The sequence below is a fragment of the Halichondria panicea genome, chromosome 1 (genome assembly GCF_963675165.1).
Source record: "Halichondria panicea chromosome 1, odHalPani1.1, whole genome shotgun sequence".
In the NCBI taxonomy this organism is placed as follows: Eukaryota; Metazoa; Porifera; class Demospongiae; order Suberitida; family Halichondriidae; genus Halichondria; species Halichondria panicea.
The window spans coordinates 4,763,379-4,782,784 of NC_087377.1; the positions used below are offsets into that span (position 1 = coordinate 4,763,379).

General features: G+C 39.2%; 3 protein-coding genes across 6 annotated transcripts in view; 2 read left to right on the forward strand and 1 right to left on the reverse strand.

The window, feature by feature from the left end:
- LOC135334204 (uncharacterized) overlaps window positions 1-19,406 on the forward strand; it is a gene marked incomplete in the record, with an annotated part of 688,739 nt that overhangs the window by 21,289 nt on the left and 648,044 nt on the right.
- Window positions 125-1,811, reverse strand: LOC135342892 (uncharacterized). The gene is made up of 8 exons (XM_064539761.1): window positions 1,239-1,811; window positions 1,118-1,165; window positions 969-1,063; window positions 804-922; window positions 600-747; window positions 381-546; window positions 298-333; window positions 125-241 (listed from the first exon to the last, which is right to left on the reverse strand). The coding sequence occupies exons 1-6, from the start codon at window positions 1,274-1,276 to the stop codon at window positions 422-424; spliced, it is 573 nt and encodes a 190-aa protein (XP_064395831.1). The 5' UTR covers window positions 1,277-1,811; the 3' UTR covers window positions 125-241; window positions 298-333; window positions 381-421.
- On the forward strand, window positions 1,906-16,457 carry LOC135342897 (uncharacterized). Of its 4 annotated transcripts, none has more exons than XR_010396974.1 (9): window positions 1,908-2,186; window positions 2,243-2,337; window positions 2,872-3,657; window positions 3,711-3,762; window positions 3,816-4,027; window positions 4,071-4,576; window positions 4,947-4,996; window positions 5,046-15,389; window positions 16,340-16,457. XR_010396974.1 is itself a non-coding variant. In XM_064539772.1 (7 exons), exons 1-3 carry the CDS (start codon window positions 1,958-1,960, stop codon window positions 3,043-3,045), a joined length of 498 nt encoding a protein of 165 aa, XP_064395842.1. In that variant the 5' UTR covers window positions 1,906-1,957; the 3' UTR covers window positions 3,046-3,657; window positions 3,711-3,762; window positions 3,816-4,576; window positions 4,947-4,996; window positions 5,046-5,207. The 4 variants fall into 4 exon arrangements, 2 of the variants coding, with proteins under 2 accessions (XP_064395842.1, XP_064395850.1); XR_010396972.1 differs by having other exon boundaries at window positions 3,816-4,010; XM_064539772.1 differs by lacking the exon at window positions 16,340-16,457 and having other exon boundaries at window positions 1,906-2,186; window positions 3,816-4,576; window positions 5,046-5,207.

A 19,406-nucleotide genomic window follows, 5' to 3' on the forward strand; every position in this document is an offset into this window, starting at 1 on the left:
CGCTGTAATCTTCAAGTATCAGTTATGTAAACTCCATTGTAGACTCACAAAAATGTGGAAACTCCCGTGTAAACTACATTGTAGATTCAGAACTTTTGTGTAAACTCGCTTGTAAACTCATTGATAAATTAATTTTTTTAATGACATCATCCAATACTTTTTCACAACCATGCATGTGCACAATAATTATGTTCACAATGTTCATGTCACTGGACAGCTTGATCGCGAGCTTGAGCATTATCTGCAGTTGAATAATAAAGTTTGCATAATAAAAATTTGTAAGAGTGTTTGACTTACCATCTGGCGAGACGTTCTCTTTGTTGCGTGATGTACCTAGTTAAATAAATAGAATTACAACGTGATTTGTGCACTATACTCACTCTGAATAACATCGCTGTTGACAGCCCATTTAGGAGCATCATCATCCCGGTGGTGTAGTATTGGAAGGTTCACCCAGCTTCCGTACTTTTTTAGCCACTAACCCTGGAGATGCAGGTTGCTTCTTGGCAATGCGTGAGTCTAGTGTGCTCATGAAAGTGGAAAGTCCTTTAAAACAATAAGCAGGGTGATGTGACGTATTGCCAACAAAAAAAACTTACTCTCAGAACGCCAGTCAAGTTTGTGTTCAATGATACCATTGGGGTTGTCTGGATCTTCACTCTCTTCCGTGACATAAGCCAGACTGAGCAATTTCCAATACTTATCCATCTCGTTCTTTGTTACCACAGATGACCGCCTTTGAAATTTCTATAATTAAATAGCAAATAAAATACTACTAGTTTATCATAAAAATTAATACTCACTCTTTCACGCCGAGAACGATACTTTCTGCGTTTGGACTGTTGCTCAACGAGCTCTTCTTTTCCCGATTGTTGTTCAAGGAATGTCCGCCTTAGGTTTTCATAACATCTCCTTACTGCAACTGTGGAAACATTAAATACTAAAGACGGAAAGTATGCAATACCTACGTCTTATATCTTTGTCACTAAATTTGCATTCAGGTTGATCTTGTATCTCTTGCACAATTGTTTCTTGAACACCTTTGTTGTGACTGGAAGAGAATCTATTGTTTACAAAGAAGAGTCTTTTAGGCATGGCAGTTAAAATGTAAACGTACACTTCAGATGTATCAAACAGAACATCCAGTTGCTGCATATACTTTGCACTGAGGGAGGGGAGAAATACAAAACGTGTTAGCTGTGTAGTCAATGGGCATGCCTAGCTAGGAGTTTACGTACGGATAATGTGCGAGTGACCACACGTTTTCGTTTCCCATCAGAGCTGCTTGAGGGTGAGGAGTTCATGTGTTGAGAGAGAAGGATCTGTTCCTGTAAACTAGCCAGTTTGGTATCCATTACACTTTGACGTAATTCCATTGCTTGTTGTCCATCAAGTACTTTTTGAAGTTGAGCTTGCTGCTGTTGCATCATAGTCATAAGCTGATCAGCATGGGAAGGAGGGGCATCAGAGCGTGTATAAACTTGCTGATCAACGGTATGGAGGCGGTCTACTACGTCTGGGTCATCCAAATCACCAAAGCGAAAGTCTTCATTGTCAGACATTTCCTCTCTGTCATTCATAGCATCATCAACTAAGTCTTCCAAAGCCATTCTAGGCATGTAAGCACTAGATCTAGATCTGTCACGAGGTACAGGTAGTTGTGTCCTTTGGCTTTGGGAAACAGTAGATTTGGATCTTGATGGAGTTGTGGTAGAATAAAAACAGTGTGGTTGGTAGGCTATCGCACCGCTATAAGCAGAGGTACGTATAATAGACTTCTATAACAATGGCTGAACCACGTGTTCAATGACTTATAGTTCACGTGCTGATCAGTTATTAGGCCACGCCCATCAATACATTTTGGGAAGAGGGCGAGGCTTGCTATACTGGTCTGAGATCCGACCACATGATGTCACTCCGACCACATGGCTGAGGTATTACAACCACACACAAATACATGTACAATACAATGGAAAAGCGATTCCACTGTGAACATTGCAATGAAAAAATAAGCAAGGCACTCTACTACCAGCACAAACAGCTGTATTATTCATCTGCTGCTAACAGTTGGACGTGTGATTTAACACCAGGACACGACATACACAGGGCTGAGCAAGAATTTAGCTTCTCGGACGATGAGATGGAGGAGACTTCATGTGAAGGAAATGAATCAACAGCTGACACCGGTATGAATATTTAGATAAAAAAACATGCCATTTTTAGATTAATCACTGTTTTACAGAAACTGTCTATGAACAAGATCAAGATGACAATATCATGAGTTCGAGTACAAGTGGTGAGGAGGACACTGACGATGATTTTGAGGTGGATGCTGACGTGAGTATTTCCTGGTGTATATAAAACACTTAATTAATACCATGATTGTGCATACCCACCAAGAGCTTTGCATACCGGCAAGAGTTTATGATAGAGAGAGAGTATCGAACGTAGGCATACTGTGTATCAGATGTATGCGGAGAGTAACGTGACTTCCTGTATCTGTCACAAGCTTGGAATTTGCACACTGACCAATCCAAGCGTGGGTGATGTAATCTATCAACCCATCCAAGTGTAGGTGATGTAATCTACTTTCTTGATAGATGACATCACCCACACTTGGATTGGTCAGTGTGCAAATTCCAAGCTTGTGACAGATACAAGAAGTCACGTTACTCTCCGCATACATCTGATGTACAGTATGCCTACGTTCGATACTCTCTCTGTATCATAAACTCTTGATACCGGTGTTTATCCCAGTATTTGTCAGTTCTGCCCTCGAAAAAAGCGCCCACAAAAATTTCCCCCACTATACGGTATACATTTACATGTGGAGCTAGTTGTGTCTGTATATAATAATTCTTATTTGTTTAGGATGATGACACGCAGTTAACAGAACTTTGGTTTGATAATGACACTGATGATGATGAAAATACTACTGTAAAAGGTTCTCAAGTAGAGTCAGCAGTCCTACGGATGGCAAGATTATACGCTGTATTCATTCTAATGTGGCAGACACTGTTCAACACTGCAAAAAATTTTGGTTGAAACTACATTGCATAGTCGTTTTAACACTATTCTTAAACAGTTGAATCAACTTAATATTTAGTAAAATAAAAAGACAACGTTAAAATAATCAGTATTTTTTTTATGTGGTTTTAACTTAAAATATTGTAGAATCACACAATGTCTTTTATTTCTACAATAATTTACATACAATCTATTATTGATATCTTAAATCAAACTAACAAACTCATTTTGATTAAATTATATTTGAAACTCTATCATGCAGCATGTTAGAATACAATATATAAATTTAGATTTAACAATAATAATATTTGTTCTAACACAGGCACACATATAATTATATACAATCAATATTTTTAACAATCCATTTATAATAGCATGAGTGATGTGAAATTATATACAGTCATGAACATTGTAAGGAAATGTACAAGTTTGCATAGAACCATAGATATTAGAGGACCTAGAAACTAAAATGAAATTGTGGGCGTGGCTATGCTAAGTCTAAGATTGCGCATGCTCAGTAGATCTAGAGCTGTGAAACCATGTGCTCCAAGAAAAGAGAAGACGATTACCCTTTCTATATGCTGGACATTTGCTGCTATAAATCTGACTGTGATGATACTTCTGTGAGAGGTGAGGGACAGACATGAAGTGTTCTCAACAGTATAATTATAAGACTTTAATAGGTATGACTGTGACTACACCAAGTGGATGATGATACTTTTAGTTCCGTGAGAGGTGAGGGACAGACATGAAATGTTCTCAACAGTATAATTACAAGGCTTTAATAGGTATGACTGTGACTACACCAAGTGGATGATGATACTTCTGTGAGAGATGAGGGACAAACATAAAGTGTCTAGTTTTCTGGTGAACACTGTCACTGTCCTACAGAAATTCCTTAAACTGGCAAGCTTGACATGCGAGAACGAACGAAACAAACAGACGAATGGATAGAAGTGGCGTCATTGTTGGATATCCTCTCGGTGATTGATAATACACGGTAATAATTAATATCAATAACAATGATGTATTTACTATTATAGGTGGACTCTGTGTGGTCAAGAGTGATCGGTCTGCTATACTTGTGAGTCCAGTATGTTACACCAAGAAGAACTATTCCTTGGGCTAATTAATTTAAAACTAATTTAACATTGTATACCATTGTCTCGGGCATTTTCGAATCAGTTTTTATTGTTGAATCTGATAGGGCGTCCTTTAAGCTTCAAAATGATACCAAGATCGACCTCCTAGCTACTTTCTTTCCGGAGATATGTTCGAGGGAACGCTACGAGGTATTGCAACGCCCTGCCCTCTTGAGTAAATGATGCTCAAACGTCATGATAATTGAAGTTCAATTATTGGCTTCCGGGCACTTCCGTATACTCATAAAGCTTAGTAAAAGATGTTCTGGAGAAGACAAGTTAGTTAGATGAAGGCTAGGCGTTCTAGGACTCTCTAGCTAGCTAGTATAGCTATGTAGCTGGATTGCTTGGCACCTAGGAAGGATCTTTGAAGAAATAAAGAGACAAAGACTCCTGTCGCTCAAATGGTAAGCTCTCATGTCTTGTTATAAGCTTGTACTTATTATCTGTGTAATGTATCAGTTTTATAAAAGATCCCTCACTTGTATGGAGCCTACAGAAAGTGTCTCTGTCCTTCATACAGCTTAAAGGAAGCCTAAGTGATCTATTATAGGTAGTCTTTCACTTAGTATTCGTCCGTATTCGTCCGTATCGATCTAAGGCTTGATCTAACTTATTAGTAGCCTTATAAGAAGCTTTCCTCCTTTAATTTAGTACTGGTATCACTGCCATTGTGCTTAGTAGTAACAGGCCTGATGGGATGGGTGATCACATCATGGAGGGCCCAGGAAACTGCGTGGAATTGTCGTATAACATTTATATTGATTGTTCCCCCAGGTGGTGGTAAGTGTCGGAGGCCTGAGAAACGCTAGTCTATTGGCTAGGATGTAAGTGACATTGATATTGTGTCTATCTTAACTTACTACTTATCTGTAGGTTGTTATGGAGTGTTTATGAGGACAAGTGGCACGGGATACGTACATCTAAAGAAACAAGAGTGGATCTACGCCAAGCTAGCTAGCTAGATAGCTGCTCTTTCTAATCTATTTCTGTTGCTAAATTATGTTTGTTAAGAAGTGGAGCTATAATATACCTGGCTCCTCTTGATGATTGTAAGTACTGGGCTGATGAAATAGTCCTGTAAAAGTTGTCATCTTTTATTTGTTAAAAATAATTAACAATAATAGGGAAATTCCCTGGGAATTTCCCCTCACGTAGACAGTTAATTTCATTGTAGAAAATAAACGTTCGGTGAGTTTCTTCAACGTCCGCGCTTGACCTGTTTAAAGCTTCATAGAGACCCAAATTTTTACAGGTAGGTAGAGGAAGGGTTGAAGTTAGCACCTGTGAAAAGAAAAATTTTTTGCCCATGTTTTTCATTTCTACTAAATTGGCCTATAGCTTAATTTAATTATTGCCGCGTTAAGGTCTGTTTTCATTGGCCCTGTCACATTTTTGTATTAACATGTTATTTATTGAATTGAATAATAATTGTTATACCGATTCATTTGTAAATCGTTGTTTTAGGAATTTATTTAGCTATAATGAGTCTTATTTATTATGATAAGTATTTTCTTAATGGTTGTTTTAATGTATGGCTTAAGTAGATTTGACAATAAAACACAATAGTTTTAACCTAGCAATAATAATGTTAAAACTACATTTATACATTAATACTTATACAGTTGAGCCTCGGTTATCCGAATCCCGGTTATCCGAATCCTCGATTATCCGAATGCTAGAGCATAGTGCAATCTGAGCATGTGCAGTAGGAAATTGCCCACGTGGCTGGCAAAAAGAAGCCAGCTGGCATGTTTTGATTATCCGAATATTTCACTTATCCAAATGGGCCCGGGGACAAAGGTGTTCGGATAACCGAGGCTCAACTGTAAGTATTTTTAAATACAGTTGAGCCTCGGTTATCCGAATCCCGGTTATCCGAATCCTCGATTATCCGAATGCTAGAGCATAGTGCAATCTGAGCATGCGCAGTAGGAAATTGCCCACGTGGCTGGCAAAAAGCCAGCTTTTGATTATCCGAATATTTCACTTACCCGAATGGGCCCGGGGACAAAGGTGTTCGGATAACCGAGGCTCAACTGTAGTTGTTATAATTATTACATAAAAGTTGAATTGACGCTTTTTGTACTTCGTTAAAGCTACATTAATAAAATTAATGTCACCTCAGTTTCAATTGTTTTGACCATTAAAAAAATTGTTAAATTGATTAATTTTTTTTGTAGTGAAGGTGTCTAATTCAGGAATCAACATAATTTTCATTTTTTTTGCGAAGCTGCTTTCTCTACTTGTTGTTTCGAGTGCTTCTCTTAGAGAATTAGCACAGATAATCCCCAAAAACCTAGGGCAAGCAAAAACATTGATTGGACAAGAAAAGGATTCATTTTCCAAGTACGTCTCTTGTCCTAAATGTCATACCACATATGCTTTAAATGTATGCACTGTCACTCTACCTAATAAGACGAAAGAATCGAAACGTTGCTCATATGTCAAGTATCCTCACCATCCCCACACTCGACAGAGAAATCCTTGCAATGAACAATTGATGAAAAAGATTCGAACATCAGCCGGAACTATTTCTTGGTACCCTCGTCAGACATACTGTTATCAAAGTGTTGTTGCTTCTTTAAAAACGTTCCTACTTCGACCACACTTTCATCATTCATGTGAATTGTGGAGAAATATTGAAACTGATCCAGGCACTCTTCGCGACATATGTGACGGGAAAGTTTGGAAAGATTTTTTGACCCCATCAGGTGTGCCATTTCTGTCTGTGCCTTACAATTATGCATTGACGATAAATATTGATTGGTTTCAACCCTTCAAGCATAGTCCCTATTCTGCTGGAGCAATTTATATCGCCATTCAAAATCTTCCACGGCGTGTAAGATACTTAACTGAAAATGTTCTGCTTGTTGGCGTTATTCCCGGTCCTCATGAGCCAAAAGGAGATATTAATACCTATTTAAAACCTTTAGTTAATGAGTTAAAGGAACTGTGGACTGGAGTTGTCATGCCAACTGCTTCTGGTACACAAGTGTTGGTACGGGCCGCCCTAATTTGTGTATCCTGTGATATACCTGCAAGTAGGAAAGTGTCGGGATTTGTGGGGCACAACGCATACCGTGCCTGTTCGAGATGTTTAAAACCCTTCCCTACCGAAGTATTTGGACAGAAGGCTGATTTTACAGGCACTGACCGTAGTAATTGGACTAAACGCTCCACAATCTCACATCGTGATCAGGCACAAGCTCATAAAGAAGCAATAACAAAAGCACAACAGAAGCTAATAGAAAGAGAGCATGGATGTAGATACTCCGTTCTACTTGAATTACCATACTTTGACGTTGTTAGGTTCTCAGTTATAGATCCGATGCACAATTTGTTGTTAGGCACAGCAAAGCATGTTCTATCTGTCTGGACGTCACTTGGTATACTAGACAAGACACATTATTTGAGTATACAAGAGAAGGTTGATAGATTTGTTACACCCCCTGAAATTGGCCTTATTCCTTCAAAGATTGCTTCGGGTTTTTCAAGTTTCACAGCCGATCAATGGCGAAATTGGACTCTTATCTATTCACTGTGCTCTTTGAAAGGAGTAATTCCTCACAAAGACTATGACTGTTGGTTGCTGTTTGTTAAAGCTGTTAACATACTATGTCAACGCCAAATTACTCTACGTAACTTAGAGAAGGGTGATTCTTTGTTGATGGATTTTTGTAAACTATTTGAACAACTTTATGGACAAAGAAACTACACGATCAACATGCACCTCCACGCTCATCTGATGGAGTGTGTTTTAGACTTAATTTGGCCTTGTTTATTCTTTTTGGCTATTCAGCTTTGAGCGTCTTAATGGGGTGCTAGGCTCATACCACACAAACTGTAAGAACATATCACTTCAGCTCATGCGACGTTTTATGTCAGGCCAATACTATGGTGCCGAAAATTGGCCAATTGAGTTCAGGGAAGAATTCTATCCACTACTAGTTCATCACACCTACGATAAAGGCTCCCTGCAAGCTTGTTCTTTGGAGCAAGCACTGGCTCAAACACAACATTCTCGATCGGTCACCATTAAACCGTCATTCCCTATTATCGAAAATGCATGCACTGTAAAAACTGGAAAGTGACCGTCACCACCAAAAGGTAGTGAAATACCTGCCACAATAGTCACCGCAAATCGACTGGTGACCTTCACCACTTTTTCAAATCACTACATTTAAGTAGTGACGATCACTACATTTAGGTAGTGAACATCACCAGAGCTAGTAAAAATCACTATACAAAAATTCTGAAAATGTGCACAGAAAATTATAACAAGCATTATGCTTAGCTACTAGCCTAACATAATTATAATAATAACAGTGTCTAATGGCTTGAGTTGATCATCAGTTCTTGGCTGTCTTTACATCCCAACCTCCTCCCTCCTCCTGTATATGCATGAAGAAGAAAGTATGTTTATTTTATTGACGAATAATAGACAAATATAAAGTCATAATAATTAATTATGTAGGTTGGAAGTGTGTACAAATTAGATTATGTGCCGGGGGATATCGCATGATTAACAAAAAAACTTTTGCATACCTACTGAGCTTCATTATACGTGCATACGTACCGGTAAACCACGTTTACGTTTTCGTTGGGTAATTACCTGCTATGTTACATAAGCCAAATAAAGTAATCCATGATGTCACAAATACTGGAGTATGCGTGAAGCTGAGCCAATTATAGCTACAGAAAATAGCAGGCACAATTATGTTTACAAGAAGAAGGATCGGCCCGGACTAGTGATATACCTGAACAGCACACTGGAGAGCCAGGGAGACTATGCAAATTCTATATAGAGCAGTAATCTTAGGAATCAATTATTGTGAGCAGAACAATAACTTTTGGAAGAACTGCTGTACTGCAAGCCTTGTCAGAACAATTAATAGCTTGCTATAAATAATTCAAAATAAATGTTAACAATGGGTCTGCCTAAAACTCTGAAGAGGAACAGCTATATATACAACTTGCTATCATAATCATACTGAAAATTAAGGTCAATGTGCTATATACAGGTGGCAGATTCAATTGCATACCATAATTATTAATTTTGCGTGATCAGAGGCCGCGGTTACTTATTTTCCTGGCAAAAGATGCTACAATTTGTAAGGCCAATGTTTAAATTCAGGTACAGTTTTCTTTCATCTGCACACATTCAAACTCAGCCATGGGACAGTCTCTTAACTAAAGCACTAGCGATCTGCTACCAAGCTAACTGGCACATATAGATACCGTGCAGTATCAATATGCAGTATCAATAAGCATGGCTCCCACTGCAAATATGTCTCAGTGAGGGTCAAAGTTCACTGAGGCTACCAATAAAGATGCAATTGAGATCCTACTATTCAACCTTTATAATTGTAAGAGCGGCCTCTGATCAAGCATAATTTATATACATGCAGATTAGGGGGTGTTTAGTAACCAAACAAATCTAGTAACAACAATTCTACAAATCTTTTGCTGACTTTATATAGGCTAAGTACAAAGATGTGATACGAAGAGAGGTTGAAGTAAGACAATTATTTTTTTGGAACAGTTACACTGTCTTGTGTGCAAAAGTAGGACTAACAGAACGAGTGTTGCAAGCGTGCGCTTGCTAATGCCTCTGCCAGACAGACAGACAGACAGACAGACACACACACACAGTCAGCTTTACCGTATCCCTCGTGCGGCTACGCCTCGAGGCATAACTAACATATTAATCACTGACAACAAATTGTGGCAATACGGCAGCAGCACATACCTTGATTTATGCCTATACTTTAGGGTGTCCAGTAGTATAGTTGCTCCACACGTTGTTTTTTTACTTCATATCCTGCAAGTCAATTACAACAGTTACTGAACGCAATAAAGTGTGTAACAACAATAACAGTATAAATAAACAGCAGGTGCTGATGCCTTGGTGGGTGTGTCAAAACTATTGTCCACTATTTATGGCAGTAAACCTCCGAAGACGAGGGCGAAGTCTCGAGGCCAAGGATGATTTAATGTTACCATAAATTTTATAATTATAATTATACCCACTGAAATGAAAAATGCTTGCTGTATACCTAAGCTAACTCACCTTGCAAGGACTAGTAAACAGTCTTAAAAACTATTGAAAATGAACAAAAAGCTTGTGTGTATATAGCTTGTATAGCCAGTGCTAAACTTCTAGCGCTACGCTCTAACTTGTCCATGTGTGTAACGAGCCTACCCATCTGTCCTGCCATTGCTAACTTATTTTTGGCTCTTTGTGTATATAGATCTAACAAAATCAGTGCGCCCTTAAGGCAACGGAGTTATGTTAGTGAAACTACACCCAGTTGCTATGATACAAACCCCAAGCGGGACATAAAGCTACTAGCTATTGCTATAAATACATCATGATGACATGATTGCTGCGACACTTAAAGAGAAAACACTACATGCAACGGCATTCCAAGTATTAGAGCAAAATTACCCATAACTCGGGAACGATGCTATAGAGCTTTTACATTATACTTGCACTTCGTGCTCATTGGAACAGCTATGGCAATATACACACAGACAGACAGTCACATACACACACAAACACAACTACTGTTATGTCGCTCATCTGTATATGTATATGCTTGATCAGAGGCTGTGCATGGCTACTAAATGTTACAAAGGAGGCTACAATTCGAGAGAGCCCATTGTTCAAGAGAGGTGTTTATTAGCCCTAGCTAATAAGTAACTATATGTATGCCACAAGAAAGTCTTCTAAAAGCACTACTTAAACAAGCTGCTACCCTAGCTAGCTGCTACCGTAGATACCAATCAACCATGTGCAGAGACATAGCTACTATTTGAATGCGGCCTTCAAGCATATAACGGCAATTAAGCTGCAACCGTAGATACCAGTATTAATATGGCTGCCAAGTGCAGAGACATAGCCTCAAAGTTCACTGAGGCTACTATTTGAGACCAGCTTCTATTGAAGACTACTTTATACGTATAAGCATCAGTAGTTCGAATTCTACAAATTTTGCTGCATTAAAAAAAGAACAAAAGAGGATGGATGATTTTAGGATGGACGATTATTGTGAGAGTACAGGAATGTAAGCCCTACAATGCTGAGAGGGTTAGCCTGGAGGTATTACAATGTGAAGTCCCTATTTTGCTTCTGAACTAGTATAATTAATTAACTCACTTGTGTTGTGCATGCTGAATGAAGCTTAGGGCAATGGGCTTTAATTGGTCTCCCCTTCGTTTAAGCCCTATTAAATGAGAAGTGTTTACTTGCACTTTGCTTGTCCTTCATGAGAAATTCGGTTCTGCATAAAATATTAATTTAAACTGTGCAGCATGTTGAGGAACTTACCTAGTTACACAGTTTTGTCAAACAACTCTCAAAGCGTTCTCTAAAAGCTCCACTTGTCTGCTTCTACTCCAGCAAATAAATTATTGTTGATGTGCAGCTGCAGATTTGCAGCTGCATAATTGCACGTGCCCTTATTTGGTCATAGGTCTATTCAACAAACAAGAGCGCGCAAGGATTATTCTGAGGATATGGATATGGAAGGAGCTAGCTAGCTAGCAAGCTATCTAGATCTTCCTATTACAGTTCAATTCAGTGACAAGGAAAGGCATTTGGCAGTCTTATATTGCTGCTACCAAAGGATAAGGAATAGTAGTGTGTGGATGAATAACAATTTCAGTGTTGAATCATGTAGCTTAGATATTGATGTCGTGTAACATCTTATAGTAAAAGCATTCCATGAACTGTTTTACTGAGGCAATTATGGTTAACAGTAAGCCGGGTTGCGTGTTGACTATGTCTTGGTGACTCAGTTTCTGTAAAATAGACCACTAAATCTAGATCTACCTGGTACGGGTTAGCAGTAAGTCGTGTTGCGTGTTGATCGGCCAGGTACAGAAACCTCTTTTCAAAGATGTTACACAATTAATACATAGCTTCAACTAGTAATTGTATTTGTAAATTCGTGTGAATCAATTGTTAATTAGTAAAATCTTATTGTGTACTGGCCTTAATAATACGAATGCAGATATGCCATTGTAACTGTTCAAGCTAGCAGTAACGTTATACGTCTATGGATTGATAATCTCATGCTTCTCTTTCATTGCAGAATATGGAATGCTGCTCAGGCAAAAAAGCTTAGTGAGATATCAGGGCACCTGCACCATGGGGCCTCTTTGCAGCCTTTATACTTAGCCAGCAAACTAGATCCATCAAGCATCTGCCTGAGTTTGTCACTCCCTTAGATTTAACGGCATAATTATTATTGATACTGATTGCCTTAAAGTTACAACTAAAGCTTACGTCTGTACCTGTGGGGAGTGGTCGGGAATAGTGTATTATTTATGTCCCAGTTTGTCATCATTGCCAGTTTGTCATCATTGTTAGGGGAGGAGCAATTGTAATAATAAATAATTATGTACTGCAAATTGTGTACTGCAATGTTAGGTAAACTTCATGTTGTTTCAACTTTACAGTCAGTGCATGGTGGATATTAAAAAGACACCATTACATGATCGTATAATTATAATTATAGTAAATAGCCGACCAAACAGACGTCATGTACTGATAGAAACTTGTAGAATAATTATAGTCTGTTGTATTCTTCTGACTTGGTCTTCGACGGTAGCAGGATCAGGATAGACCGTAAAAATGATAACTTGTGACTTTCATGAAATATTAAAGTATCACATTGCATGCTGCATGCCTATATATGGAGCTTGTTACACACACATGAGGTATACAGGGAACAGTAATTAAGTTAAGTGAGAGGTACCATACTGTGATGAACGACTTAGGACAATCGAGTCACCGCGGCGGGTTGAATCATAGATAGTAGAAAGAAAGATTTCTACTATCTATGGTTGAATGTAGTGAGGGACTTTGGTAGTGACCGTCACCACAGTTGGTATTGAGCTATGTGGTGAAGGACTTAGGTAGTGACCGTCACTGCGATTGGTAGTGAGGATCACCACATACACAAATCACCACCATGTAGTGATTCGCTTAGGTAGTGACCATCACCACATTTGGTAGTGACGGTCACCACCCTGTTTTTACAGTGTGGGAATCATATCAGAAAGATATGTTAGATCGTATTATAATGTCGGTAGCTGTAGGTCACAACAATTGCGCTCTTTTGTCCTTATATGAAAGCACAGCGAGTCTCACAATAGATGGATTCGTGCTTGGCTCTGCAAACAGTCGCTATGTCACAAAGTCTCATGTGATGGCTTGTCACCCTATCTATCCAGATCAGCTTCATCTAGCAAGAATTGAACGTTTTTGCAAGATAAACATAAAAGCATATTCCGGTGCATCTCAATGTACAAGTTTCCAAGTTTTGTCTGAATGGATTGCTTACGTCACTTTTTACGATGAGCATAATTGCAAAGTCTGGTTTGGAGGTCCTACTCAAGTTTGGGCTAGATCATTGTCTACATCTGAATATGTTCGATTATCTAGTATAAAGAAAAGAGTGGCTTTTTGTGAAACAGACATTGACTTTGGTAGAGTAATAGGAACACAAAGGGTACTGGTAGTGTCACTATTGTCCAACTGAATTTTTATTTTCACATGTATATATATATACGCACGGCACGTACATGCAATGGTGTAATTTTCTTTGCATCGTCCCATAATGAATTCATGGCATGGATCACTTGCAATTTTATTAATGAGTCATGTGCAAAAGGGTAAATATTAATCACAAAATTAATTATTAATCTAAGCTAAATATAACTTAAATCTTACAAATAACATCAATTCCATTTTGCGCAGTAGGCCTGAACAAATATCTTGGAGAACGACATTTGACTGAGAAGTCATCTATGGCTTTCCTTACATGTACATCACCTCTGAGCATTTTACTCTCTAGCATTCTGATGAGAATACCACCAACAGCATACATGTCACTCATTTTGGACTGTTTTGTTAGTCCTTCGACAACTTCAGGTGCAATATGGGAATAGCGACGGATATATTCGGCCTTTTCACTTTCAGAGAGGTGGTATCGTTTTCCTCGTTCTACTGTTGTTGCTTTCCCAAAGTCTATCACTACTAGCTGCATATACCTCCGACTTGATGAATCAGTTACCGGTGCCTCAGTAAGGCTCTCGCCAATCAAAATGTTGTTGCACTTGAGATCATTATGTAGGACGTGAACTTCATCATGCAAATACCGCACTGCTTCCATAAGTTGGGCACAAAGTGTTAAAACTGTTTCTTTAAGCTGTTCAATCATGGTAGAGAAAGCATCAGTCAGTGTCATCGATGTAGTTCCAAAACCATGAAATTGCATTACAATCCTGAGTGGCTTCGTAGTAGTTAATACACCAAACAAGAAAGGTAGATGAGGGTGAGAAAAGCGAGCTAAGATATTTGCTTCTTTGTTAAGATCGTCTAGTAATGAGTGGGGGAGCAGTTCTTTCACAGCCACTTTTACATTACGAAACAGCTGCATCTTAACAATACCAAATGATCCCCGACCAATATACATTTCAGTACTTTCTGTCACATCTGGTGGATCATGCAGCAAATCTTGATCGATTTCGTGTACATGTACATTTACCTCTCTCGTGACGCTTGAGCGTGTCCGATGCAATGCCCTCTCACGTGCCATACTCTCCTTTCTCTGTTGAAGCTCCCACCGCCACCTCTCCCAATATGATCTAGACATATTTCTATATAGCACCACATTCTTCTCCGCTTTATTCCTTAAAGCCTTTTCCTGGCTTAAATGGGCCTCAACAGCTTTTATTCTTGATTTCCTTCGCTTTTTTCTCTCGCTTCTCATTTTTCTCTTCTCTTCGAGGGTGTTAGATCGGCTATATCTTTTTTCCAGCACCTGTACTGTTCATAGTAGCACTAGAATGTGGCAAAGGAGACTCAAGCTCTGCACTTGGACTTATTGCGACCGTAGCCATTTTTAATTCTAGCAAAATGAACTTTGAACCTAAAATAATGTTCAAAAATCAACTTTGAACCTTCTGACCTTTAACACGAGGTACATATCATAACTAGCTAGCTAGCTAGCTGAGACCTTTATCTGTACTGCACTGTACTGTATTGTGGTGCTAGTGCAGAGGAGATACTTAGCTATTTAAACTATCTCTTTGCGAGGACAAAACTCTAGGAATGTGAATTGGCAGGCTAAACCAACCTACATGTACCCCATGGCCGACCCAACGATTGCGCAATTGCTGATCCGGACAGGATCCACTGTGAAAATTGTGAGTGATTAATAATTATTACTACTATACTATTATACTATACAACAGTTGTTAAGGAAGGGCTGCATTGAGGGAATGGAGAAGAGAGTAATTCACCCCCGCCCCCCTACGATCTGGCAGATTCATTAATAGGCACCTAAATTGCACCAGAATCGATCTAAGGCCCTCAAATTAAGCCCCCAGACCCTTCTAGTTTGGCTTTCACTGTGAAACGTACAGTTCGCGGATATCTTAGTTCGCCCCCCTTTCATTTGCCCCCCCCCCCCTGTCCTAAAATCCTCAAATGAAAGTCCTGGATGCAGCCCTGTATGCCAAACATTACAGCAGTCGTTTTCTTTTTGTGTGTGTATGTCCTATCTTTTGGCAGTGCATATTGTCAAGATGTCTCATCTTTTGGCAATCTGTTAACGTTTGTGTGTGTGTGTGTGTGTGTGTGTGTTTAATGTACTGCAAAGATGTCCCATCTTTTGGCAGTACATATTGTCAAGATGTCTCATCTTTTGGCAATCTGTTAACGTTTATGTGTGTGTGTTTTTAATGCACTGCAAAGATGTCCCATCTTTTGGCAGTACATATTGTGAAGATGCTTTTGGCAATCTGTTAACGTTTGTGTGTGTGTGTGTTTAATGTACTGCAAAGATGTCCCATCTTCTGGCAGTGCATATTGTCAAGATGTCTCATCTTTTGGCAATCTGTTAACGTTTGTGTGTGTGTGTGGGTGTGTGTCCCATCTTTTGGCAGTACATATTGTCAAGATGTCTCATCTTTTGGCAATCTGTTAACGTTTGTGTGTGTGTGTGTGTGTTTTTTTAATGTACTGCAAAGATGTCCCATCTTCTGGCAGCGCATATTGTCAAGATGTCTCATCTTTTGGCAGTTTGTGTGTGTGTTTTGATATATACGATTCTTTTGTGAATGAATTACCAGCATGCAATTTTCGCCACACCCAGATTGGACTAAAAGATTGTGAATGCTGCCTGCCACAAGCAACAAAAGTAGCTCTCATTATCTCAGTTAATTTTTATAATGTTAATCCATGTAGATCATTGATCATCTTTATATACTTTTTGTCGTAAACAATTCATCAAGCGCAGACGCATACGTAACTATACACATAATTATAGATAAATGTAAAACACCCAGTGAAAGTCACGAATTCATTTGCATTGTAAACTTGCTGAAAACTTGCTGTAAACTAGATGTGCCCAGTTTACAATCATGTACATCAAATAACAAGTTTACTGTTTGGGAATCTACCTTGTAGTCTTCGTGCCACAGTTTACTTGCATGTAAACTAATCCTATTTGTATATCTCTGTAAACTATGATGTACATATCAAGTCTACAAAAATGTATATTGCTGTACACTACCCTATCTGGCCCTGTGTTGTTGTTGACAGTTTCAATCAGCTTGGTAGTGATTCACACTCCCTAATAAAGTGTTGACATTGTGTCATCTAGTAGTGGGAATCACTATAACACTTATTGTAGCTAATTAGTGATAATTATATTGATATTTTTATTTGTTCCTGTATAAATAGCCATGCTGCGCTTCTGCGCAAAAAGTTGATACAGTTTTCCTGGGCTTTGGCTTTTAATAGAATGATCCCTCACATACTTATATGCAGATAGTTAGGTACTTCGGTAATAGATTTGCTGAATCAGCGATTATCAGCAGGCACTCGACTGAGACAACGTGAAGTATTGCATATCTTGCCGTTGCTAGGCTACACCATCAGTATCGTGACCTCAAGGTCAGTGCAATTGAACCTCTTTATAACGGACACGTTTGAGGAACAAAATTTTAGCTGTACACAAACTGTTCATTTAGGACCTGGTCTTTATTATTATATCATATAGACTATATGATGCACAGTTTGTCTGTTTGATGCAAAAAAAAGAACCTAATAACTGAATTTGAAGATAGCTGTTATATACTGTCTCTACTGATCTAAACCCAAACTAATCTCAAGCCTACTCACCAAGGAGCTCGCTTTGTTTCAAGTCTACTCACCAAGGAGCTCGAGGCTGCACTGAAAGATGAAGTTGGAGAAATGGACTCTATTTTTGTTTTTTCTGGTATGGCTCTCACGCCTAAGCACGCTCAAGGATGGTCCACCAGGCGCATGTAGTATGTTCTCAAGCTGTATGTTAACTCTACCTGCTGGACAGTCCCAGAGATCTACTTTCAGGAGATCAAGTAAAATCTCTCAGTCTTTGGGCTCTAATTGGAACCTAAACAAAGCACACAAACTCTACTTCCTAGTTATCCTTGTTCTCTCTGGCGATATTCAGTCTAACCCTGGCCCTGTTGTCAATTGGAAGTACCCTTGTGGAAAATGCAACTGTTCTGTAAAGACCAACCAAGCTGGAATCATGTGTGAAGTCTGCTATGCATGGCACCACTGCAAATGTGTCTGCATTGATGATTCTGAGTATCACAGGCTCCAGTTGTCTGATGAAGCATGGTGTTGCTCCTCTTGCTTCAGGACAGCCTTGCCGTTCCATGACTCATCAACACTAAACTCTACCATCAGCTCAACCTCTTGCTCTACCTCAGACTCTATTTCTTCCTCACTCGCCAGTTCTCATGGAAGGGACTGCACAATTGTGTACACTAACTGTCGCTCCCAAAATGGATATCCTTCGTACCCATGCTGCCTCCTTTGGCCCAGATGTTTACGCTCTCACTGAAACCTGGCTCGACAATTCCATATCTGACATTGAGATCTTTATTCCTGACTATACTATCATCCGTCGTGACAGAAATCGCCATGGAGGTGGTTTACGTCAGGGAGAGTACCCTAGTTACCAAGCACCCAAGCTTAGAACTCCTGCTAGTAGAAGCTAAATTCACAAACAGCCCTACCCTTCTTGGTATTTACTATAGACCACCTTCGGCGGGGAGTGCCAACCTTGAAGACCTTGAGTGTGCCCTGGAGAGCCATCAACCGTCTAGGCTATCAAACTCTATCCTTATGGGTGATTTCAATATTGATCTCTCAAAAAACTCCATGCAAATACTTTCTCATTTCCACCTGACCCAGGTTGTCTCTGAACCTACTAGACTCACGGATAAAGGTTCTTCACTTATTGATCATGTCTACATCTCTGACCACTCGCTCTTACAGTCGTGCTCCACGTCACCACCCTCTGCACACTTAAGGCCCGGGTCCAGATTTCAACACCAAAATTTACACTATGTTCATACTGCTGTATTATTTGCAATATACAGTGTATGCTGCATCAAAATGATCCAAAATGAAGCTCAATGTTTTCTTTTCCAAAAAACTAATTAGCTTAATTCAATTTGCTAATTAGTCCCATAAATGGTGATGACGTCATGCCACTTTCAGAAAGAGAACTGCTGCCAAGATCAAGCTTCAAAAACAAGGCTAGATGAACATCTCATAGCTAGGTACTAGTATCGTTGATGGGAATTATTGTATTCTTGATACCTCTAGAGTGGCTGTCAGAGCTAAAGAAGCTAGCATAGCTAAGAAAGTTTTGGACATTTTTACTTCCCATCAAGGAAACATAATCATAACAACATACTCTATCTTTTGAGGGCCTAAACAGCTACTCTTACCTTGTTTAAGTCCGCAGTATTTGTTGCCAAAGATAATCTATAATAGTTCTAGCAGCTAGCTAAGCAAATACATTGACCTTATGAGGTCATGTGCAATGAATAACATTAATAAACATTATGAATCTCATTAACACTACATGATCTACATAATCTACATAAAATGTAGGCAATGAATAAAATTAATCTTATCAGTGCCTGACCCAGGCCTTAACTGCACAGAGCCTCTAGGGTCCTCTGACCACCAATGCATCTCAGTGGTCCTCAAGTGGTCAACCAGACCTATTAAAAGAGTCAAAAGAGACGTGTGGTTGTATTCCAGAGCAGATTGGGATTCAGTTAATGCAGAGCTTTTGTCAGACTCGACCACTACACACTCATTCACAGATATAAACTCGGCCTTATCCCAGTGGAAAAACTCCTTCCTTTCAG

Bases quoted from the DNA above. Each gene is read 5' to 3' on its own strand.
- LOC135342892 (XM_064539761.1), bottom strand. From the start codon at position 1,276: ATGGGAAACGAAAACGTGTGGTCACTCGCACATTATCC. The intron at 923-968 runs GTAGGTATTGCA...ATGTTTCCACAG, and splicing joins TAGTGACAAAGATATAAGAC to TTGCAGTAAGGAGATGTTAT. The intron at 748-803 runs GTGAGTATTAAT...ATTTAATTATAG, and splicing joins ATCGTTCTCGGCGTGAAAGA to AAATTTCAAAGGCGGTCATC.
- LOC135342897 (XM_064539772.1), top strand. From the start codon at position 1,958: ATGTACAATACAATGGAAAAGCGATTCCACTGTGAACATTGCAATGAA. The intron at 2,187-2,242 runs GTATGAATATTT...ACTGTTTTACAG, and splicing joins TGAATCAACAGCTGACACCG to AAACTGTCTATGAACAAGAT. The intron at 2,338-2,871 runs GTGAGTATTTCC...TTATTTGTTTAG, and splicing joins ATTTTGAGGTGGATGCTGAC to GATGATGACACGCAGTTAAC.